Here is a 24,880-nt window from a genome sequence, read left to right on the forward strand (position 1 = left end):
CAGGTGGTGCTTAGGGGATTATACCAGGCCTCCGCTCCCTGGGAGAAAAACAGAGCAAACCTTGCAGTTCTGGCCATACTCTTCCGGAGGATGTCCCTGATGGGGGAAGAAGGGAGGGAGGTTGGCACATTCTGCTGCCTTCCACTTGGAAGTTCTGTTCAGGGGCTTTGCTGTGGAGTGTGCTTCCCGTGTGTCCTGCCTCCCACAGCTCCCCTACCCTGCAACATGCAAGCAGCAGAATGCCTTAAAATCACACAGAAGAGGTGTGACCTGTCCTTGTGTGTCAAGTGGCCCTGATGGCAGCTTTGTTTTGTAACCCCTAGGTCCCGAAGATGGCATATTCATAAAGACATCTTCTGATGATTGTGAACATCTTTACCTGTGGGTGCCAGGCCGGGCCAGTGACTTCGTGTTGAGCTGAAGGAACTTGTCTACCGCTTCCCTGAAAACCTTTCTTTCCTAATTCATGAGCCAGCAAGATGCGGTCGCTGCACTTTCAGAGCGCCTTCTCATAGCTGCGTACAAAGGCCAAACAGAGAATGTGGTTCAGCTCATCAACAAGGGCGCCAAGGTAGCGGTTACCAAGGTAACAAGAGAAAAATACGCTGTAGCCATTCCCTGGGAACTGGCCTACCTCTTAACCATTGTCCGAAAAACTGCTGTGTTTGGTTCGCAGCTTTCAAAGAACTGGCTTTTCTTCCAGTGATGGAGGTTTGGGAAGAAGGAGGATTATTAAGAATGCTTTTGTTGCTATCTTTCAAGTGGAGCAACTTGTAATTAGCATTTGACAGTCTTTAAAATCACGGTGGCTTTTCTCACCTATTTCTTTAGCTAAATGGAGAGGAGATCTCTTGGGAGAAGTTGGGACACAAAAGCTTACTGGACAGAGTGTGCGATAATCACGTTAGATGGGCCTCCCGGGGTGGTGGACTAGCTTGTGCACAGCCCCTCCACTGTGCAGAGTCTCATTGTCTCCGTCTGTATGATGATGGCCTGGACCAGACGACTGCTACAACCTCTATAGGCTTTGATTTCATGTGGGTCAGTGAAGATGGGTGGTAAGCTTTGGAGGGCATTGCTTACCCTGCGCCAACAGAGAAGACTATGAAAGATAAGAGACCATACTGGCCAAAGGCAGTTTTGTAGCAAATCCAAGAAAAGGCAGGCTCTGCGCAGCAAGATGGAGAGTTTAAATACGCTGGCAAAGTAACGCTGATAGCAAGCACTTATTGAGCCCTAGTATTGCTGTAAGCACTTTACAGCCCTCTAGAAGAGATTCTTTTCTCATTCTTGTTTTGGAGATGAGGAAACTTGTCCAGGGTCCCTCAGCCGCTGAGTGGTGGAAATGCAACTTGTACCCACAGAGTCTGGCTCCAAAGCCCACCCTCCAGTCCTTCCCAGAAAGAGCTGTGAAGAGGGGCAAAGTTTAATTTTCATAGAAGGTCATCTGTTAACTTCTATGGCAGATTGGTCAGCTCCTATTTTCATGTTTACTTACGTGCAGTTTTCACATTCCATGCGGGTCTCCAGAGAGGTCTTGAGCTACTTGTAGGTCCCCATGGAGGTGAACAGGGGTTTGCCCATAAATGGTGATTGGATTGTTTGGAACTGAAGGTGAAGGGGGCCTTAACTCAGAGCTTGTATGATCTACCCATAGCACTTTCCAGGGCCCAGGCAATCACAAATGGGAGAGAGTGCAGACTCTGTAGTTAGGGCACCTGCTCACAGATTTGAACTCTGCTTTGTTTGCTAATTGTGCAAGTTGGTTAACTTCTTTGAGCCTCAGTTTCTTATCTGTAAAAGAGGGATAATAATGTCAGCTTTTCAGAATTGTTATAATAGCAATAACTTATTTAATGCACTTAGGGCATAGTCTGCAAGTTTTTTTCTATAAATAGACTTAATTATTTGCTATTTTATAAACAGCTTTATTAAGATATAATTTACGTACATTAAATTCACCTATTTTAATTGTACAATTCAATAATTTCTAGTGTGTTTATACCACCACTGCTATGCACTGAATTGTTTCTCCCCCAAATTCGTTTTTTTCAACCCTAATCCCTAATGGTATTTAGAGATATAGGGCCTTTAGGAAGTAATTAGGTTTTTAAATGGGGTCATGAGAGTGGGGCCCTTGTGATGAAATTAGTTTCTATGTTTCTATGTAAGAAGAGGCACCAGGGTCTGCTGTCTCTCGCCCTCCCTGCTATGTGAGGACACAGTGAGAAGGTGGTCATCAGCAAGCTAGGAAAAGAGCCCCCACTGGAACCTGACCACGTGGGTACCCTGAACTCACGCATCCCAGCCTCCAGAACTGAGGAACAAATCTCTTGTTCTGGCAACCTGAGAAGACTAATATAAGCACATTCAAATATTAGAACATTTCTATTGTCACAATAAAAAGTTATATATATATATATTTTTTTTTATTTTATTTTTTTTTAGACAGTCTGTCCGTCTGTTGCCCAGGCAGGAGTACAGTGGCACAATCCTCAGCTCACTGTAACCTCTACCTCCCAGGTTCAAGTGATTCTTGTGCCTCAGCCTCCCATGTAGCTGGGACTACAGGCACATACCACCACGCCTGCCTAATTTTTGTATTTTGAGTAGAGATAGGGTTTTACCGTGTTGGGCCAGGCTGGTCTCAAACTCCTGACCTCAGGTGATCCACCCGCCTCGGCCTCCCAAAGTGCTGGGATTACAGGCATGAGCCACGGTGCCCAGCTCCCAGTAAAAATCTTCATACCCATCAGCTGTCACTTCCCATTCCCACCCCCAGCTCCTGGCAACCATGAATCTACTTTTTGTCTCTATAAACTTACCTTTTCTAGGCATTTTATATAAATAGAATCATATGGTATGTGGTCTTTTGTGTCTGACTTCTCTCACTTAGCATAAAGTTTTCAAGGTTCATCTCTGTTGTAGCATGTATCAATACTTCATTCCTTTTCATGACTGAGTAATAATCCATTGTATACATATATTCTGTTTATCTCTTTATCAGTTGATGGACATTTGTGGTTGATTCCAGTTTGGGGCTATTATGAATAATGCTTTTGTGAAAATTTATATACAAGTTTTTGTGTTGGAAATATGTTTTCAGTTCTCTAGAGTATATTCCTAGGAGTGGAATTGCTGGGTCATATGGCAAATCTGTTTAACACGTTAAGAAACTGCCAAGCTATTTTCCAGAATACCTGTACCATTTTACATTCTACCAGCAGTGTATGAGGGTTTCAGTTTCTCTACAATCTCACCAGTGCTTGCCTGTCTTTTTTTATACATCATTTGCTTTTTCATAGTTATCTTTAGCAAAGTAACCCATGCCCACTGGAATTTTAAAACTATTAGTTCAAATACTGCTAAAGGTTTTTAATAAAAACAGTGATCCCTTAGCCCAGTCCCATTTACACTCCAAAGAAACAACTTTCAACCTTCTAGATGTTTCTTTTCTGGTATTTGTCTCCATATTTCCAATGAATATGTATGTTCTACCACCTGATTCATCAGTTTAGTTTTTTTAATGAAGTCAAGTTTAATATTTTATTTATGTTATACTCGTGTGTGTGTATGTGTGTGTGTGTGTGTGTGTGTGTGTGTATAATTTATTTAAGATATGCTCCCCTCTGTCACCCAGGCTGGAATGCAGTGGCATGAACATAGCTCACTGTAGCCTCCACCTCCTAGGTTCAAGCAGTCCTCCCACCTCAGCTCCCTGTGTAGCTGGGACTACAGGCATGCACTTTTAATTGTTAAGACAGGGTCTCCTGTGTTGCCCAGGCTGGTCTCGAACTCCTGGTCTCAAGTGATCTTCCCTCCTCAGCCTCCCAAAGTGTTGGAATTACAGGCATGAGCCACCACGCCTGGCCTTTCTTTTATATTTTTAAAATTTATTTATTGTGGTAAAATATACATAGTAAATGTACTACTTCAACCGGTTTTAAATGTGTAGTTCAGTGGCATTAAATACATTCACATTATTGTGCAACCATCACCACCATCCATCTTCAGAAATTTTTCATCTTCCCCAGCTGAAGCTCTATACCCATTAAACAGTAACTTCTCATTTCCTCCTCCCAGACCCTGGCACCCACCATTCTACTTCCTGTCTCTGAATTTGACTATTAGCCGCACCTCAAATAAGTGGAATCATACCATATTGTCCTTTTGTGACTAGCTTATTGCACTTAGCATGTTTTCAAGATTCACTCATGTAGCATGTACCAGAATTTCATTCTTTGTTAAGGCTGAATAATAATCCATTTTATGTATATGCCACATCTGGTTTATCCCTTCATCCACTGATGGACACTTGGGTTGCGACCGCCTTTTGCCTATTGTGAATATTGCTGTATGAACATGGGTATACATGGGTGTTTGAGTCCTTGCTTTCGTATCTTTTGGTTATATACTCAGAAGTGAAATATGGTAGTTCTATTTTCAAAGTTTTGGGTAACTTCCATACTGTTTTCCATGGCTGTTGCACCATTTTACAGTGCTACCAACAGTGCACAAGGGTTCCCACTTTTCCACATCCTTGACAGTACTTACCTTCTGTTTTTGTTTGTTTGTTTGTTTTTTTGAGACGGAGTCTCACTCTGTCGCCCAGGCTGGAGTACAGTGGTGCGATCTTGGCTCACTGCAAGCTCCACCTCCCTGGTTCACGCCATTCTCCTGCCTCAGCCTCCTGAGTAGCTGGGACTACAAGGTGCCCACCACCACGCCTGGCTAATTTTTTTAAATTTTTAATAGAGATAAGGTTTCACCGTGTTAGCCAGGGATGGTCTCGATCTCCTGACCTCGTGATCCTCTGGCCTTGGCCTCCCAAAGTGCTGCTATTTTTACTGACCTTCCTAATGGGTGTGAGGTGATATCTTGCTGTGGTTTTGATTTGCATGTCTCTGATTATTAGTGATGTTAAATGTCTTTTTATATGCTTGTTTGCCATTTGTGTATCATCTTTGGAGAAATGGCTATTCAAGTCCTTTGCTTATTGTTTAATCTGGTTATTTGATTTTTTTGGTGTTGAGTTGTAAGAGTTCTTTATATATTCTAGATATTAATCCTTTATCATATATTTCATTTGCAACATTTTTTCTCATTCTGTGGTTGCCTTTAGGAGTACTTTTTTAGAGCCATTTTAGATTCACAGCAAAATTGAGAGGAAGGTCCAGAGATTTCTCATATATCTCCCACCCCTAAACATGTTTAACCTATCCCATTATCAACATCCACCACCAGAGTGATACATTTGTTACGACTGATGAGCCTGTACTGACGCATCATTATCACCCAAAGTCCATAGTTTACATTACGGCTTGTTCTTGTACATTCTATGGATTTGGAAAAATGTATAATGACATACATCCACCAGTATAGTATCATATAGATTATTTTTACTGCTCTAAAGATGCTCTGTGCTTCACCTATTTATCCCCTTCCCTCCTCCCACCCCAATCCCTGGCAACCACTGGATCTTCTTACTGTCTCCATAGTTTTACCTTTTTCAGAATGTCATGTTGTTGGAATCGTACAATATGTAGCCTTTTTATATTGGCTTCTTTCACTTAGTTATATGCGTTTAAGATTCTTCCATGTCTTTTCATGGCTTGATAGTTCATTTCCTTTTAGGACTGAAAAATCTCCCATTGTATGGATATACTACAGTTTTGGAAGCATTCACCTACTGAAGGACATCTTGGTTGCTTCCAAATTTTGGTAATTGTGAGTAAAGCTGCTATAAACATTCATGTGCAGTTTTTTGTGTGGACATACATTTTCAACTTTTTTCACTAGATACCAAGGAGTGCAGTTGCTGGATCACATGGTAAGAGTGTTTTGTTTTGTAAGAAACTGCCAAATTGCTGGATTCCCATCAGCAATGAATGAGATTTCCTGTTGCTCCACATTCTCACCAGCATTTGGTGTTTCAGTGTTACGGATTTTGACCATTCTAGTAGCTTTACAGTGGTATCTTGTTGTTTGTAGCTTGTCTTTTTACTCTGCTGATTGTGTTCTTTGATGCACAAACATTTTCAAGCTTGATGTCCCATTTGTCTATTTTTGCTTTTATTGCCTGTGCTTTTATTGTCATATCCAAGAAATCATTGCCAGATCCAATGTCATGAAGCTTTTCCCCTTGTAGAAGCTTTATAGCTTTGGATCTTATGTTTAGGTTTTTATTCCATTTCGAGTTAATTTTTCATATAGTGTAAGGTAAGGGTCCATCTTTACTTTTTTGCATGTGGGTATCTGGCTTTCCCAGGACCATTTGTTGAGGAGACTATCCTTTTCCCATTGAGCGGTCTTGGCATCTTTGCTGAAGATCATTTGACCATATACATGAAGGTTTATTTCTATGCTTTCTATTATATTTCACAGGCTTTATATATCTTTATTCTAATACCAACTGTTTTGATTACTGTAGCTTTTAATGTGTTTTGAAGTCAGAAACTGTGAGCTCTTCACAGTTTGTTTGTTTGTTTGTTTTGACACAGAGTCTTGCTTTGTCTCCCAGGCTGGAGTGCAGTGGTGCGAACACGGCTCACTGCAGCCTTAACCTCCTGGGCTCAAGCAATCCTCCTGCCTCAGCCTCCTGAGTAGCTGGGACTACAGGCATGTGTGCCACCATGCCTAGCTGATAATAATGAGCAACTTCCCGGGCGATCCTACTGCCTCAGCCTCCCAAATACCACAATTTTAAAATCAGACTTATAATTATTGTGACTATGTAAATGCTGCTCACTGGTTAGCTGAGAATGATTACTTTTTTACAAATATATAGCTTATTATTTTTCCTGGAGCTGATAGTTACCCTGATTTTTTCACTTGTTTAATTTGATTTAAATTTGTTGGTAAATGTTTCATCTACTATCCGATAACTCTGTAAAACCGTTCTTAGTGCAATTCTCCATGAGTAAACCTATTACATATTTATCAGCCCAAGTCTTTTCCTGGGGATATCCCCTCTGGAGTCATTTATCCTTCTTTCTGATTGATCTGAGTTGCTCTCTAGTTCTTCACAGTCATCCTGAGAAGTCCTTTCACCTCTCCCCTGTATTAGATCCCTGTTTGCTGGAACCCATGTCACTTTAACTTTGATACTGCACATTCTTTCATTTCTTCCTAAGAAAGGGAATATGGACATAAATTTTTTGAGAGTCTGCGTGTCTGAAAATCCTTATTCTACCCTCTTGCTTATGGGACAATTTGGTATAGAAACCTAGGCAGAGAATTATTTTGCCTAAGAACTTCAAAGGCAGCGCCTCATCTTTGAACTTACAGTGTTGCTGTTGGGAAACTCAGCTTATAGTGTTCCTTGCAACTGCCTTCTGAAAGGCCTTTTGCATCCACTCTGCCCCTTGAAGGACCTGCCCATTCAGGACTCAGCTCAGGAACCACCACCAACATGAAGTCCACCCAGTGAATGGTACCCTGGATGGAATTTGCTCTCCTCCCGATTGATGTAACCTTGTTCTCTATGCATTCTGTGTCCTTCATACTGCTCTGCGAGTGCTCAGAACTCCCCACCACATCACCACTGTGACCTGGGTCATAGTGTCTCTCTTACATTTATCTGTGTTTGACAGAGGAGAAAGGCACTGAATTTGGAATCCAAAGACCTTGGTGTAGGCAGCTGTTCTGCTGCTTATTAACGGCTTATTAATGTAGGCCAGGGTTGTTCAGCCTCAGCAACGTCACTGACATTTTGGGCCAGATCATCCTGTGCTATTGGGGCTGTCCTGTGCATTGTAGAGTATTTAGCAGCATCTATGGCTTCTTGCCTCTTGTCTCTATTTCCTCACAAACCTTACAGAGTTTCCATAAGCACTAAATGTGATGGCACATGTTGCCATAGTTATAAAATCTAAGTGGACATAAAATATTGATTATTTTTAACTCATCCAGTGCCTAGCAAGGTACTCACATCCCATCTGTGCCGAATGAAGGGAATAATGTTATTGACTATTAATTTCTTACACTTTGATAGCAATTGCAAGGTATTAGGTACTCTTGTAAGAGCTCTACAACAATTAAGTATTTTAAACCTCACCATGGCTATTATCCCCATTTTACAGATGAGGAAACTGAGGCAAGGAATGATCAGGTAACCTGCCCTAAGTTTCCCTTAGAAAGTGTCAAAACTGGGACTCAAACCCTGGTCATCTGGTTCGAGAGTCCTTGCTCCCATAGGAGGCAAGGAGGAAAGTTCCCCTTGGCCCTTAAAGGCTCACTGAAAAATCAACTTAAAAACGGCAGATAAATTGTAGAAGAGGCATAAAAATTTATTTAACATGTATACACAGGAGCCTTCAGAATGAGGACCCAAAAATGCAGGGGAAATTGTCCATTTTTATGCTTAAGTTCAAAAGAGTGTGGATAGCCATGTAGAAATATGATTGGACAGAAATGGCACAATCTAATGCTGATTGCATGGGAAACCCAGCAAAGCCTGTCTGTCTACGTTCTTCTTGGCCTTTCTGAGCTGAGCATTTCTGCCTTCTAGGTATGAGGCAGGACCCTCTCTGGAATGGAGTGTTAAGACCTACATTCAACGAGGTCAGATAATTTCTTTATGGCTTGCTTTTACACAGAAAGGGGAGGAGGGGAAGGTTAGAGTAATATTTTTAAGTTTTATGGCTGGCTTTGCGGGTAGGAGATTCTGGTTTCTATGACCTGCCTTGGGGGAAGAGGGATTCTAGTTTCTGTGGTTAGCCTCTGGGGAGGAATTGAGGGGCCAGAGATAGGAGGGCAGGAAGAGGTCAGAGAAAAACTTTTGCTCCTGAGGCCTTCCTTTTGGGTTGTTTTTTGAGCCCCAACACTGGTAACCATCATGTTTCCACTATGTGGTTTATAAGTTTAGATTGTGAACTTTCTGTGGGCTGCTGCTTGTTAGAGCATATTCCTTGGCACCTGACACATTGTGGATATAATCTGCAAATGTTTTATTGACTGGGAGCTCAATATGCCCAGGTACTTAAAAAAAAATAAGCGATTTCCCAATAATGGGATTGTACTTGTGTAAAACGTTTCCAAATTATTTTCACGTATATGTTGCTTGTCCCCAGAGCCTTGTAAGATATATATGGTTTCCCTTGAGAGGAAATGAGGTCACAGAAGGAAAGTGACTTGTTCAAATAATGCATGCCAGAGCCCAGATGAGAACTGGAATGTCCTGGCTCTCGGGGACATTTTCTCTGCTACAGATAAGGGCATCTCTTCTGTCCTGGGGATTTTACTTCAACTCATAGTGGGTGGTTCCAGTATGTTGTCCACTAAGTAAGGGTGGGGTTGTCATGCACAGAACATGTCTTCAGAGCAAGTGGGGTTGGGAGCTGGAAATTGATGTGGGAACTAATGTAAGAATTTAAAACTCATGTTTTAAGAGAAGGGCTCACTAAGAACTATGATTTTCCATTTGCACAACTTCCTTTTTTTTTTTTTTGAGACGGAGTCTTGCTCTGTCACCCAGGCTGGAGTGCAGTGGCGCGATCTCGGCTCACTGCAAGCTCCGCCTTCTGGGTTCACACCATTCTCCTGCCTCAGCCTCCCGAGTAGCTGGGACTATAGGCGCCTGCCACCACGCCTGGCTAATTTTTGTATTTTTAGTAGAGACGGGGTTTCACTGTGTTACCCAGGATGGTCTCGATCTCCTGACCTCATGATCCACCTGTCTCGGCCTCCCAAAGTGCTGGGATTACAGGCATGAGCCACGCGCCCAGCCATTTGCACAACTTTCATATTTCGACCAGTTGTACAAACATTTGTACAATTGAAAATGTTGACAAACACATTTTCAACCAGAACAGGTAATCTAACAAAAGCACTGGGTATGCTGAGAAGTCTGACATATCTCTGGAGCAAATTATTAAAGAGAATAACTCAGACTTGTGACCCTTCACTTTTCTGCTACTCCTTTCACCAAAGTCACCTGTTCTTCCCTCATCTAGACAATATATTTTGAACTTCAGCTGTGCACCGGTGAACAAGACAGGAAAAAACATCTTGGTCCTCGCTGGAGCTTACATTCTTGGTGAGACAGGCTAGAATTTGACACTGTTGCCTGCACTCCTATCCCTGCAGCTCCCTTTGGGTCTGTCGGCTCTGCCTCCTGGTTTTCCTCCCCAAGGTGCCTTCTCCATCTCCTTTTGCTCTTCCTGCTTCTAAAATTGGCTTTCCTCAGGCCCTCTGCACTCATCTGCTCTCCCTCTGGACACCCACTTGGCTTTTCCAGCTTAAGGCTGGTCACCATGTCTCCATCTCCAGCTTGGCCCTGTCTCCTGATCCCCAAGGCCAGCTGCCTTCATGGGCATTTTTTATTTTTTATTTTTTTTGAGACAAGAGTCTCACTATATTGCCCAGGATGGTCCTAAACTTCTGGACTCAAGTGATTCTCCTCCCAGGTAACAGGGACTACAGTCATGAGCTGCCATGCCCAGCCTTCCTGGGCATCTTTGTGTGCAGAATCCACAGGTTCAAATCGAAGTGCCCACGCTGGAAGCTGCAGCCCCTCCTGAGGCCTGGTCCTCTTCCCAAGGTCCCTTTATCAGTACGAGGGAGCCCCATTTGTGCACACCTCAAGCAGAAGCCCAAAGCCATCCTTTCTTCTTTTGGGTCTTTGACATCCCTCCACTTATGCTTCCTGTCAGTGACTAAGTTGAGGCTCATTATGCCTCCTAACTTCTCTCAACTCTGTGTCTTTCTAGTTGCCCCTGCAGGCACTGCTTGAGATGTTTGATACTAAAACAAAAAAATGGGATATATTTTTTCTTTGCAAGAAAGCTCTGGTTTTATAAATGAACATGTTCTATCCAGTTCCTTGTGCTTTAGTCAAATACCTTCTGATACAGCTAATTTTGTTACAATACCAACAGGTGTTTTGTCATCTGCATAAACCCTCTGCATTGCTCCTTAGTGCCAAGCATTGGCCATAACATTAGAGTTGAGAGCCTCTAGGAGTCCCCAGGCAGAGTATCATTTCCTAGAACTGTTAAGAAGCTGGTTAGCCTGGGCAACATAGTGAGACCCTGTCTCTACAGAAAATAAAAAATTAGCTGGGCATGGTGATGCACATCTATAGTGGTGGGAGGATTGCTTGAGCTCAGGAGGTTGAGGCTGCAGTGAGCCATGATTGTGCCACTGCACTCCAGCCTGGGCATCAGAGGGAGATCCTGTCTCAAAAAGCAAAACAACAAAAAGAGCTGGTCCTTGGAATGTTTCACTGAAGTTTTTATCTTCTCCAAAAGGAAGTAGACAAAGGTTGTTTTATGCAAGTTTGCTTAAGAAGAAAATACAGTATCATTCATAAAATTCATCTCCATTTGATACCTACCACTCTCCCTGAGTAACGAAATTGGAATTTAGATAATTAAGCACAAACCCCAGGGCCTCAAAGAGCTTGTTCATAGAGGGTGAGTCCCCCAGAGTTGTCTGCAGAGTGGGCAGGCGGAAAACTCAGGAGATGCCACAGGGCAGGTAGCATGGAGACCATACGGTGTGATCTACTTCAGTTTAAATAGGCAAGTCTACTTCTCTGCACAAATGTATGCTTGCATTTGTGTGAGCCAGGAGAACCACATGGGACACATGAGACTGTTAACATTGGCTACCTAGCAAGGAAGATGATTAGCTTTCCCCCCCCCCCGACCCCCTTTTTTTTTTTTGGAAACAGAGTCTCACTCTTTTGCCCAGGCTGTAGTGCAGTGGCGCAGTCTCTCACTGTAACCTCCACCTCCCGGGTTGAAGCGATTCTCCTGCCTCAGCCTCCTGAGTAGCTGGGACTACAGACACACGCCACCACACATGGCTAATTTTTGTATTTTTAGTAGAGATGGGGTCTTGTCATATTACCTAGGCTGATTTCAAACTCCTGGCCTCAACTGATATCCACCCGCCTTGGCCTCCCAAAGTGCTAGGATCACAGGCATAAGCCACTGCATCTGGCCTGATTTTTTTCATTGTATTGTTTCAGTTATTAAAATAAGCATATATTAATTTTGTACTTTGTCAAAGATAAAGTCAAGTTTAAAAATATGTGTTGAGTGCCTGCACCAGCAGTGGGCCAGGTGCTTGCCATATACTATCTGGTTGAAATCCTTACCACAGCTCTGCCAAGCTGGTGCTCCTATCGCTGAAATACCAATAAGGAAAGGGAGGTGCTAGGCAGAAAGTAACTTGCCCATGATCAAAGAAGCAGTAGGTGCTAGCCCTGAGAAGGAGCCAGCTTTATTTGGCCCTGAGGCCCACATGTAGGACACTCCTGACTCTTGTTTCCAGCACCTCCATAGTCCTTGCCCTTCCACCACTATGCTGGCCACCCCTCAGTGCAGACAGACAAAGAGGCTGTCTGCAGGGCGGGCCAAAGGGACTTTTCTTCTCCCCTGTCCTTGCCTCCTGCACACCATTCCCAGAGTTTTATAGCAAGTTCAGAAATTCCTGATGAAGGCGGTGTAGTGTAGAAGGTACGAGCGTGGACGCAGGAGCCAGGTGCTCTGTTTCAAATGCCAACGATATTTACTAGCTCTATGGTCTTGAGGAAATTACTTTGTGCATCATATCATCACCTCTAAAATGAGAATTAAATAATAGTAGCTACCTCATTAGGTTCTTTAAGCACTCACTGAATCAGTATATGCAAACTACTTAGAACAGTGCTCAGCATATAGTCAGTGTCAAATATAGTAGGCACTGGGGGGATTCTGACAATGCAACAATGCTAAGAGCTGTGGTCCAAGTATCAGGCAGGGAGTCCTGAGTGGAGGACACAAGGCCATTCAGTGTCCTACCTGAAAAATGAGGATAATCTCAACCTCACAAGATTGCCATCAAGACTAAATGAAGGCCAGGTGCAGTGGCTCACACCTGTAATCCCAGCACTTTGGGAGGCCAAGGCTGGTGGATCTCTTGAGGCCAGGAATTCGAGACTAGTGAAACTCCATCTCTACTGAAAATACAAAAATTAGTTGGGTGTGGTGGTGCACGCCTGTAATCCCAGCTTCTTGGGAGCCTGAGGCAGGAGAATCGCTTGAACCCAGGAGGCGGAAGCTGCAGTAATCCAAGATAGTGCCACTGCACTCCAGCCTGGGCCACAGAGCAAGACCCTGTCTCAAAAAAAAAAAAAAAAAAAAAAAGGCTAAATGAGATGACAAAGTGTTTAGCTCAATGTCCAACATTTAATAAAACTATCAGCTTTTTGGAGTAGAAGTCGAGAAGCTGATTCTGAAATTTATATGAAATGCAAGAGACCTAGAATAACCAAAGTGACGTTGAAGAACAAAGTTGAAGGACTTTTGCTAGCTGATTTCCAGACATACTAGTATCTTCCAGACTTACTAGAAGAGTCAGAATTATAGGGACAGAAAATAGATCAGTGATTGCTAGGGGCTGGAAATGGTGGGAAATTATTGACTGCAAAGGAGCAGGAGGGAATTTTGGGTGGGGGTGATGAAAATCTTCCATATTTTGTTTGTGGGGTTGGCTGCATACATTTCTCCAACCACATGAAAGTGAATACTTTAAAAAAGTTAATTTTGTTGAATGGAAATTATACCTCAAGAAGCTTGATTTTTTTTTTTTTTAAAGATAACTCTCTTAATATTGTTACAGATGAGGAAACAGAAGCTTCAGGAGGCTGAATAAGCCCTTTGTAGGTTGCTTGTGGTTCCCGTGGGGCTTTTGCATCATGTTGTCTCCCCATGCTGGTAACTACTGTACTCCAGTATAAACTTTAAACTTTTAAAAAGAGAAATGCAAAGAGTTCGATTGTAGTAAAGTAGTAACTTTCCCCAGCATGAGCACCTGATGATGTTTTCAGAAATGAAGAGGATGCCTGGCTGGTAAATATTTTCTGGCAGCCACTTTCAAGAGAACACTGGAAGTCAGTAAGTGGTATACATTCATGGCCTCAAGAAAGCGCGAACAGGCTCTGCACCGAGAGGCTCTCCTGCTGCCACTCGCTGGGCTTCCTGCTCTGAAACCTGTTTCCAGTTTCAACAAAACCTCACTTCCACGAGGGATTTGTGATGCTGCTGTTCCAAGGCAGGGGAGCAGTGGAAACGAAGGATCTTTTGTGGTGGTCATTTGCTTTGTTTTTGATTTCCTGGGTTTGTGTTTAATGTTAGGACTTACCAGAATGGTGTGGCCTGAACTCGTGTTTGCTGACCTGCTGGTTCCTAGTCATTTGCTTTAAGCTGTCACTCCCCAGGACGTGGGGGAAATTGACACTTACAAGGTGGTTGGTCAGGTGAAACTTTTCACTTGGGGGAATGTGTTGTATACAGCATGCTCCTTCCAGAGGACTCCATACACTTATTTTAATTGGAGTAGGTAGTGGTTCTACTACAGAAGCCACAAAGTTTGCCTAGTCCTCCTCCCATGCTGCCCCCACCACTCAGTGTTTCCCTCCCTGAAGGCACCTGTCTTACCTGCTTCTTACATTGTTCCTGAGATATTTACATACATACACGCAAGTAGATGTATCTCTGTGTGTTTCCCCATTTTATACAAATTGTGGGATACTATACTCTCCTTCTTCATTTTAATTGGCTTAACCAATCCCCTATTGATGGATATTTAGATTATGTTAATCTCCTGCCCTTACAAAGTATGCTGTAGTGACTCTGTTAGGAGGTCTTATTGCACAGTACGATTATATTTGTGGGATAGATTTCTCTAAGTGGTACTTCTGAGTCAGAGCGTGCATGCCCTTGCAATTTTGACAGCTAGAGCTAAATTGCTCTGCAGAGAGGTTGTGCCAGTCTATACTCCACCAGCAGTGTGTGAGGAGCCCGATGGGACTGACCTTTAAACAGACGGTGCCAGTGGTACACTGGGCTCCCTCTGCTGCCTCTCCTGGCCCTTCACCATCTGAGCTCATCTTACCTTTCTAGCCTTCTCTCCAGGAGCTCTCTGCTAAGGTGCATTTGGCCTCTGGCCTTGGTTCCTCTTCTCTTCAGCATGGGTTTCGCAGAATTTTCTCTGGGAATCCCAGCTGCCTGGGAATCAAAGGGAAAAGTGGGGGAGTGACTGATGGGAGGGGAATAGATGAGGGGGATCTCCACACCTCTTCTCCCCTTCCCCATCCTCCATTCCCAAATGGAAAATGGAATTCCCTCCCAAGATGCCTGGGTCTTTTGTTCTGACCCCAAGTACTCCAGTGTGTTCTCACATCCAGAGCAAGGGCAGGAGCCCATGCAGGGCTGCTGCAGTGCTTGGTTCTGCTTCGGGTTAGCACGTCCACACACTGTGTGGAGCAGGTGTCTTTTCGCTGAAACAAACAGGGCATTGAGGGTATACGGTTACATGGCAACTCAAACAAAATCTACTTGTGTTCTACAATAGCTAGAAGCATCACCCTGTGGGAAGAAAATCTCAACTGGGAAAACTTAGGCTTTTGTAGTTTATCATCAAAAATCTGTGGGGAAGATTAACATATGGTGCTAATTCTGAGAAAGTTATAAAATGAGCACGTGTTAACATTTTATTTAACTCATTAATTAAAGAGGAAGCCAGTAAGATGTTACAACTGTTTTGAAGGAGAATTGTTAGGCCAGGCCCAGACAATTAAAAAAAAAATTTTTTTTGTAAAGATGGTGGGGGTGGAGTCTTGCTATATTAATTCCCCAAGCTAGTCTTGAACTCCTGGCCTCAAGAGATCCTCCCACCTCAGCCTCCCAAAGAGCTGGGTCCACAGGTATGCACCACCATGCCAGGCTAACTTTTTTTACTTTTTGTGGAGATGGGGTCTTGCCATGCTGCCCATGCTGGTCTTGAACTCCTGGGCTCAAGCAATCTTCCCACTTCAGCCTCCCAAAGTGTTGAGATTACAGGCATGAGCCACTGGACCCAGCCCCGTCTTAATTATTTTCAACTGTTCAATCCAGTGGCATTAACTGCATTCACACAGTTGTGTGATCATCACCACCATCCATTTCCAAATCTTTTTTCATCTTCCCAAACTGTAACTTTGTACCCATGAAACACTAACTCCCCTTTTCTCCTCCCACCCAGCCCCTGCCAGCCACCATTCCACTTTCTGTCTCTATGAATTTGTGATCCATTTTAAAGTCTCTCACAATTTTTCCTTACCTAGAGGCAATGAATCACATTTACCATCTTTTCGACCCTGCCCAAGTTATTAGCCTCCTTGAGCCTTCATTTCCTGTCTGTAAAATCAGCATAACAGCACTTACCTCAAGGATATGTGGTGAGGATTATATGAGGTAATCCATGCAAAGTGCTTAGAACAGTATAATTAAGGATGTAGAAAGAGCTCAACGGATGGGAGTTGTTATTATCATGAAGACCATCTCTCCACCTGAATCAACTGTCCTTGGAGACACAAAAGTCAGTGGTTCTCAGTATTGACTGCATGTATGACCACCTTTAGAGCCTTAAATACTGATGCCCAGTCCCATACCTAGAGGCTGTGGTTTAGTTGGTCTGGGGTATGGCCTGGGCTTGGGGATTTTTCAGAGCAGCAAGGTGGAGAACCACTCACTGCTCTTGGTATTTCCCCCTGAGGTTTCAGAGCCTTCCATGCAGGGCAGGACAACACTGTCCATTGAGCATCAGGCCAAGCCAGTGGTTAGACATCTGGAAGTTGTGCTGCTCTTTGTAGAATACCATGAAATATTGATATTCTAAATGCCATGATTCAAACTAGAAACAAGTTTACTAGCAGGAAATAAATGTCTCAAATATGGGAAAGCAAACATATGCTGTGAATTGTTGTGTGGCTTGTCTATGAGACAATGCATGGAAAATTATTGGATCAATAATATGAAAGTCTTAAGTGTTAACTTACTATGATAAGGATGGTAATTACGCATGTACCACAGTGACTCATGTTTCTAGCAAAGGTAGGTAGGTGTCCCTAGGAGATGCTCTTTGGAGGAAAAAGAGGCAGCCCCTCAGATTGAGAGGATAATTGAAGAACTGGTATGGCAGGTCAGACACGCTGTAATTGAGGAGAACAAGCCTCAGAACTTTGGGGATGGGCCCCCAAAACTAACTCAGGCATCTTAGGAGAGGCTATTAGGCTGCTGTTAAAGAGTCTAGGTAACAGTTCATCCTGAATCTCTTGGCTGCTCTCTCCTGCCCCTCACTGCCTATGCAGAATTGCAATGTCTTTTCCTCCTGCTCTCTGTAAAGGCCCACCTTATTTACAGTGGTTCTCAGTGGCAGTGAAGGCAGGCCCTGTTTGCCCCCTGCTTCTCTCCTCAACTATAGGTAGGCTTGGTGGGAGTTTGGGCCCAGAGGCCCCACCAACCCCTGAGTGTTCAATCAGCAAGCCATCCACCATCTGCCACCACCATGATTTGTCCATATTGCATCCTGTTGCCTTAGCAGATTGCACTTAAAAGTAAGTCTAACTACACAGCTGAGTGCTTGATAACCCAGATTATGTGCTAGTAAAACTCCCTGAAAACATATATTTAGTAGGTCCTAACCACTCTAGACGAGACATTATAATATTGTGGCACAACTGGGTGTCAGCGTTTAAAAGTCCTCCCTAAATACCTGTACCTTTCCTGAACAAAATGCGCTGAAGGATTACTGGTTTCCAGGCCAGTAATCAGCATGTTGTGAGGCTTGCATGGGTGATTCTCCACATCCACACCCTGGTAGTGCTGTAAAATGAAGAAGCCAAAGAGGAAAGGAGCTCTCGAAGCCACTGAGCTGCCCACTTGGGCCTCTGCTCAGACGCCAGTGCAGGTGGTCTATTGGCGAATTCCCTGAGGCCCTCTTAGTAGTTGTCTTCTTTTTCTTTTCTTTTAAGTTATAATGACTTAGGTTTCAGAAAATAAATTAAGCCAGGAACTTGTTGGGACACTGAAAATTCTTTCTCAGCAGGCCAATCAGTTTGTTTCTAGTGAGAGTGGGCTGTTACATGTTTCCTTGTTCTAAGCCAATAATTTAGGGTACATAGGTGAATAGGTAGCAGCTCTGCCTAGTCTGCTTTTAGCTCATATTTTCAGTGAATTTATTGAGCAATGTGTAAGAATTACAAACCATGATCAAGTGAAATTTATTCCAAGTATGCAAGGCTGGGTCAACATCAGTGTAATCTACCATATCAACAAGTGCCTTAGCTTGGGCTGCTATAACAAAATACCACCTGTTCGGCGGCTTAAACAACAGACGTTTATTTTTCACAGTTTTGTAGGATGGGAAGTCTAAGATCAAGGTGCCTACAGATTCAGTTCCTGGTGAGTGCTCTCTTCCCGGTTTGTAGATGGCAGGCTTTTTTTTGTGTGGCAGAGAGAGGGGTCTGTAGTCTCTCTTCCTCTTACAGGGGCACTAATCTTATCGGGGCCCTACCCTCATTTCCTCATCCAAACCTAATCACCTTCCAAAGGGCCCCATCTCCAAATACCATCATGTTGAAAGTTAGTGCTTCAACATATCAATTTTAGGGAGACACAAACATTTAGTCCATAACAAGCTAAACAAGAAAAGTCATCTGATCATATTAATAGGTGCAGAAAAAGAATTTGACAAAACCAAACATGCATTTGGGAAAAGAACTCTCAGAAAACCAGAAATTGAGGAAAACTTTCTCAACATGATAAAAAGCATCTAAAAAAAACCAAGAGCTAACATCATATTTGATGGTGAGAGACTGAATGTTTTCCTGCTGTGATAAGGAACAAGACAGGGCTGTCTGCTCATTCACTGTAGTGCTGGAAGTTCTAGGCACCGCAGTAAGGCAAGAAGAACGCAAGGAATTTAATCCCCAAAAAAGTCCTAGACATGGATGGTGGTGGTGGTTGTATGAATATACTTAATGCCGCTGAATTATACACTTAAAAATTGTTAAAATTATACACTTAAAAATTGTTAAAATGGTAGATTTTATGTATATGCATATTTGACCACAAATTTATAAATCACAAAAAATGGGCCCAAGAATAAGCAGAAAACTTAGTCTAATTAGCATAAGAAATATTGGAAACACGATTAAAGATGCAACTTTTAGAAAGTACTAGGGCCGGCCGGATGTGGTGGCTCACGCCTGTAATCCCAGCACTTAGGGAGGCCAAGGCGGGTGGATCCCTTGAGGCCAGGAGTTCGAGACCAGCCTGGCCAATATGGTGAAACCCCATCTCTAAAAAAATACAAAAATTAACCGAGCTTGATGACGTGTGCCTGTAGTCCCAGCTACTCGGGAGGCTGAGGCAGAATTGTCTGAACCCTGGAGGCAGAGGTTGCAGTGAGCTGAGATCGCACCACTGCACTCCAGCCTGGGTGACAGAGCGAGACTCTGTCTCAAAAAAAAAGAAAGCACTAGGGCCAGATGGTTTCATGGTCCTGTTTTATATTTTATCAACAACAAAAAATCCAATGTTTAAATTATTGTAAAGCACAGAACAAAATAGAAAGCTGTACTTTTTCATGTAGTCAGCACAACCTTAATGTCAAAAACAAATAAGAACAAGAAACACCAATCTCAATTATGAATATTGATTTTTAAAATTCTTTATAACATTACCTAATAGAATGCAGCATTTATGAGAAGAATAATACAGTGTGATCAGGTGGGTTCCAGGAATGCAAGGATTGTTCCATAATTCATTATACCAACAAATTAGAAAAACACATGATTATATTAACAGTTGCTGAAAAGGCAGTGATTTTTGTTTTCTGGTTTTTGTTAGAAACCAGAGGAGAAGCAAGAACAGTCCTTATATCCAACCATAGTTCATCATGTATTGGCCTACCATGCTGTGCTCTGTCAGCGTCAACCCATTGAAAATGTAGTCTGGCCAGGCGTAGTGGCTCACACCTGTAATCCCAGCACTTTGGGAGGCTGAGGCGGGCGGATCACAAGGTCAAGAGTTCGAGACCAGCCTGGCCAACATGGTGAAACCCTGTCTCTACTAAGAATACAAAAGTTAGCAGGGCATGGTGGCACATGCCTGTAATCCCAGCTACTTGGGAGGCTGAGGCAGGAGAATCATTTGAACCTGGGAGGTGGAGGTTGCAGTGAGCTGAGATCACGCTACTGCACTCTAGCCTGGGCGACAGAGCAAGACTGTCTTGGGGGAAAAAAAAAGAAAATGTAGTCTGGGCCGCCACCTGTGAGGAGTGTGTGGGCCATTAACTGATGTCTTACCACTCAGGGACAAGTGTACCGTAGAAGCTGATGGAATTCTTAATAGCCAGTTAAGTTGCCTGAAATATTTTGGTCCTTCTTGTTGGTGGATCTTTATAGAAGGAAGCCCAACCCTAGCAATTACTGAGTTACCTCAAAAGGAATTCTTGGCCGGGCACAGTGGCTCATGGCTAAAATCCTAGCACTTTGGGAGGCTGAGGTGGGTGGATCACTTGAGGTCAGGAGTTCAAAACCAGCCTGGCCAACATGGTGAAACCCCACCTCTACTAAAAATACAAAAAAATTAGCCGGGCGTGGTGGTGGGCACCTGTAATCTCAGCTACTTGGGAGGCTGAGGCAGGAGAATTTCTTGAACCTGGGAGGCATAGGTTGCAGTGAGTTGAGATCATGCCACTGCACTCTAGCCTGGGCGACAGAGTGAAACTCTGTCTCAAAAAAAAAAAAAAAAAAAAAAGGCTGGGTGCAGTGCCTCACGCCTGTAATCCCAACACTTCGGGAGGTCGAGGCAGGCAGATCATGAGATCAAGAGAGCGAGACCATCCTGGCCAACATGGTGAAACCCTGTCTCTACTAAAAATACAAAAATTAGCCGGGAGTGGTGGCGCATGCCTGTAGTCCTAGCTACTTGGGAGGCTGAGGCAGGAGAATCGCTTGAACCCGGGAGGTGGAGGTTGCAGTGAGCCGGGATCATGCCACTGCCCTCCAGCCTGGCGACAGAGCAAGACTTCATCTCAAAAAACAAACAAAAAAGGAATTCTCTTAACAATTAAACCCAATTGTTAGGAATAACTGATTCCTAACAATATACATTTCAAATCACCTCTCCATATCATTTATGATTACTATTATTTTACAGGGCCATCCTAATACTTCCATCCTTGTGTGATGGGACTGTTGGCCCCCAGTGCAGGAATGACCCTCTGCCCCCATTACATTTTGTCTTTTTAAAATTAGCCTATTCCAATCTGAGATTGTTTTGGATCCTGATTTGTGTAAGCCAAGGAATTTATTCGCTTGCCGTTTCTTGTCAACTATTGTCTGATTAAGATATGATGTGTCACTCATGTAAGTAGACTAGTAGATAAAATATATTTGCAACAAGGAAAGAAAACTCTGAAAGCTTCTTAAACTATAAATTGTTTTTAAATGTAAAGTTTTATTTTCTTTGATCGATGGTACTTTTTCAATTTTTTTCTCGAATGTGTTCCATTTTTTTCTTGAATGTCTTCATAACTTTGTCTTCATTGAATCATAAGCCTGAGAAGGACTTTGAACTTTTCTGACCCAAATTTACACCATTCCAGGCTGTTGAAGCTCTCAGGGAACACCATCTATGATAAGAGGACCCTTGGGGCACTTAGAAAAGTTGGTGGGGTCTTCCACTATTTAAAATCTAAACGAGGAGCCAGGTGACCAGAATTCCAGCTATTGCAGTTCTGCCAGATGTAAGATTGGAGGTATTGAGAATTCCTTTCATCTCTTCAGCCAAATGAAACTCTCAAAGACTCTTCCCATTCTGAATATTATGTTTGTAAAATATGTGCTACTCTTATTTTAGTAGTGTTACAACTTTCTTGCCTCCTACTACCTCTCTCTTAATGCGACAGATAATATAGGCAGACTGACTCAAAAAAGACTTGACTCAAAAAAGACTGCATGACCCTGATCCAGTGTATTTCTCATGGTCTCTTGAAGAAAAGAAGCTTTATGAAATGATTACACGAATTTAACCTAAATTCTTCCCATTACACCATTTCCCCTTGTGTGGGTCACAGCATGCAGCTGCCCTCCTTGTTACAGTCCCTAGTTAAGATGGTTAAATTGTTTTATTGTTTGAGCCAATGAGTCTCAATTCCTTTATACAACCTTTCCCTACTCCCTTCCTTCAGAGTTTCTACCCTTTTATTCCTTTGGCTTCTGCCCCAGGTCTCCTTTTGACTCTGGTCATAAGAATATCATTGAGACCAGGCACGGTGGCTCACGCCTGTAATTCCAGCATTTTGGGAGGCCAAGGCAGGTGGATCACCTGAGGTCAGGAGTTTGAGACCAGCATGGCCAACATGGTGAAACCCCATCTCTACTAAAAATATAAAATTAGCTGGGTGTGGTGGTGCACACCTGTAGTCCCAGCTGAGGCAGAAGAATCGCTTGAACCCAGGAGGCAGAGGCTGCAGTGAGCTGAGATTGCGCCACTGCACTCCAGCCTGGGTGAGACAGAGCGAGACTGTCTCAAAAAAAAAAAAAAAAAAAAAAAAAAAGGTGTTCCAGGAATGGCTAAGCACCACACCTTTCCTTCTCACTTTTCAGGTGCATTCTGTTGGGCCAGGCCTTGTCCAGTTCCGCTCTGTTAGAGCTGTCATTCCTGGGACAGGTACTGTTGGTCTGAAAGGCCTGCCCTTTAGTAAGTAGGGTCCAAGATACTGAAGCAGGAGCAAGGAGCTGGGACCCAACCTGCGTCCTGGCTGGAGTGATGAGGGACCAGGGTCATGGCCCTGGGCTCCCAGGCCCCATGCAGTCAGTGGCAGGGGCAGTTGACTGGCTTGTTTCTGTGGGTTGTAGTTCTCAAATGGCTCTGGTTCACCTCCCTCCGAGGGTCCTGGCCCCTCCTAGGGAGGGTTTTCTAACGTAACACCTTGGTCTACCTGGAGAGTCCAGGAAGGAGGCTGAGCGCCAGTCTGACACCTGCTGGGAACAAAAACACCTCCACTTCCTTTCAGGGTTTCTTTTAAGCTGATTACCTTTGGCTGGGCTCCCTTGTCATCCTCACTGGCGGGAGATCATTATCTTAATGGGAATCTTCCTCCTGGAAGGTTCCCACTCCCAGCTGGGAATTGGCCTCTTCAGAGTGAATAGCAGGGACCGTTCCATTCTGGGCATCATTGTGATCACTTGTTCATGTAATTTATGGCTTGCCTGCTGGAATGGGAGTCACTCTGATGTTCCCATGCAACAGTTATGCTGGAGTTAGATCCACAGGGCTGAGCCTGAACAAATCATCATCCCAGTCAGTGCCCCAGTGGTGTGAACAGTGGGGACACATTTTTGTAGCTGTTGCTTTGCAACATCTCAAGACCCTTTGATTTGGTTCCCTGGAAGCAAGGCCCTGAGTCTGTGCCTCTTCCTGATTGGATCAGAGGGAGGTGCAGGAAGTCAGGGTGGATACTGCCTCTTCTCCTCACCCCTCCCCGCCTCAGATGGCCCAGCCTGATACCAGGGCCCCTTGAGGAACCAGCACCTTTAAAGGGTTGAAGGCAGTGGTGGTAACCTCCAGCCGCATGTGGAGATGCACTGAAAATGATTGGATAAAAATGATAATAGTTGTATTGGGTTATGGAATTATAGAGGATATTCTTTTCCATATTTTTAGTAATGTCGTTACATTGCTTATATACTCTGAAGATCTGGGAAGCTGTAGGTTGTGGCAAGGCAGTATTTTAGGTGTTTTATATTGATAGGCTGGTGAGAGCATCAACAAGAATGTAAAAGAGATATGGCCCTTGCTGGAGCAGGCCTGAAGGGCGGGTTTAGCCTAAGGGCCTGTAGCTGTCCCGGGAGGGTTTATCCTGGCCCCTCCTCATCCCATCCCGTGGTTCTCAGCCAGGTCACACATTAGAGTCACCTGGGGAGGTTGTATAAAAACTGCCTGGGCCTCACCACAGCGAGTTGATGAGAGACTCTGGAGGGAGAGGCTTACACACCAATACAGAGAAATGACAACAGACCAACTTCCCCAGGAGAGCCAGATGCAGAGAAAATAGAAAACATCTCTCCTTGTCCTTGAGATTCTAAAAAAATCAGGTTATTTTTAAACAAACCCCAGAGGTTAGTGGCTGGGCTAAGGTAAAACACCCAAGAACTTGGGAGTGGAGCTTCCTAAGGGTGAGACATGAAGCCCCTGCTCTGCCAGGGAAGAACTTCGCTCCTACCCTCACCCCCAACACAACCAGGGCAGCGCACAGAGTGGTAGGGAAAGCATGTGGCTGAGCTCAGATGGCTTAAGGGGTGAATCCAGACTCTAGTTACCTGCGTGTATAACTTAGAACAAGTGACAGTCTCCCAAGCCTCAGTTTCCTTATCTATAAAATGGGTTCGATAATAGTGTCCACCTCATAGGATAATTGGGAGGATAGAATTAGCTAACATGTGTAAAATTCTTAAGATAGTGCCTTCTACGCAATAAATGGACCCAAGCATTCAATAAATTCTGGCTGCTGCTGTCTCTTGCTCTGCCCAATTATTGGTCTCGCTGGGCTCACCAGGGCCTAGGTTGAGTTAAGCTGAACTGATCTTTGAGTATAACTGGGGTAGGACTCAGGGCAAATTGATGCTTTAAAACTTCATCCTTTTTTTTCTTTCTTTCTTTTTTTAGAGAGAAGGTCTTATTCTGTTGCCCAGACTGAAGTGCAATGGTGCGATCACAGCTCACTGCAGCCTTGATTTCCCGGGCTGAATCCATCCAGCATCCTCAGCCTCCTGAGTAGCTGGGACTACAGGTGCACAAAATGACACTCAGCTAATTTTTGTATTTTTTGGTAGAGATGGCATTTTGCCATGTTGCCCAGGCTATAGAACTCCTGGGTTCAAGTGATCCACCCGCCTTGGCCTCTCAAAGTGCTGGGATTACAGGCGTGAACCACCTTGCCTGGCCCAAACTTCTTATTCATAATACATGGTCTTTTCTCCTGTTCCTATTTCTTCCTGTGGCCAGTCCTAGGGGCATGGAAATGGAAATGAGAGCAGTTGCATCCTTAAGTCTAAGTC

The 24,880-nt window shown here is 43.8% G+C and overlaps 1 protein-coding gene across 3 annotated transcripts in view; it reads left to right on the forward strand.

The window, feature by feature from the left end:
- The first annotated feature begins 444 nt into the window (after nucleotides 1-444).
- The window catches only part of ANKRD6 (ankyrin repeat domain 6), a 64,306-nt gene continuing 39,870 nt past the window's right edge, over nucleotides 445-24,880 (forward strand). For all 3 annotated transcript variants that reach the window (XM_024248662.3, XM_054557864.2, XM_024248665.3), the window contains exon 1: nucleotides 445-586. In XM_024248662.3, the coding sequence (XP_024104430.2) occupies nucleotides 467-586 (120 nt within the window). In that variant the 5' untranslated portion in view covers nucleotides 445-466. The remainder of the gene's footprint in view (nucleotides 587-24,880) is intronic.

This window comes from Pongo abelii, chromosome 5 (assembly GCF_028885655.2).
Source record: "Pongo abelii isolate AG06213 chromosome 5, NHGRI_mPonAbe1-v2.0_pri, whole genome shotgun sequence".
NCBI lineage: Eukaryota > Metazoa > Chordata > Mammalia > Primates > Hominidae > Pongo > Pongo abelii.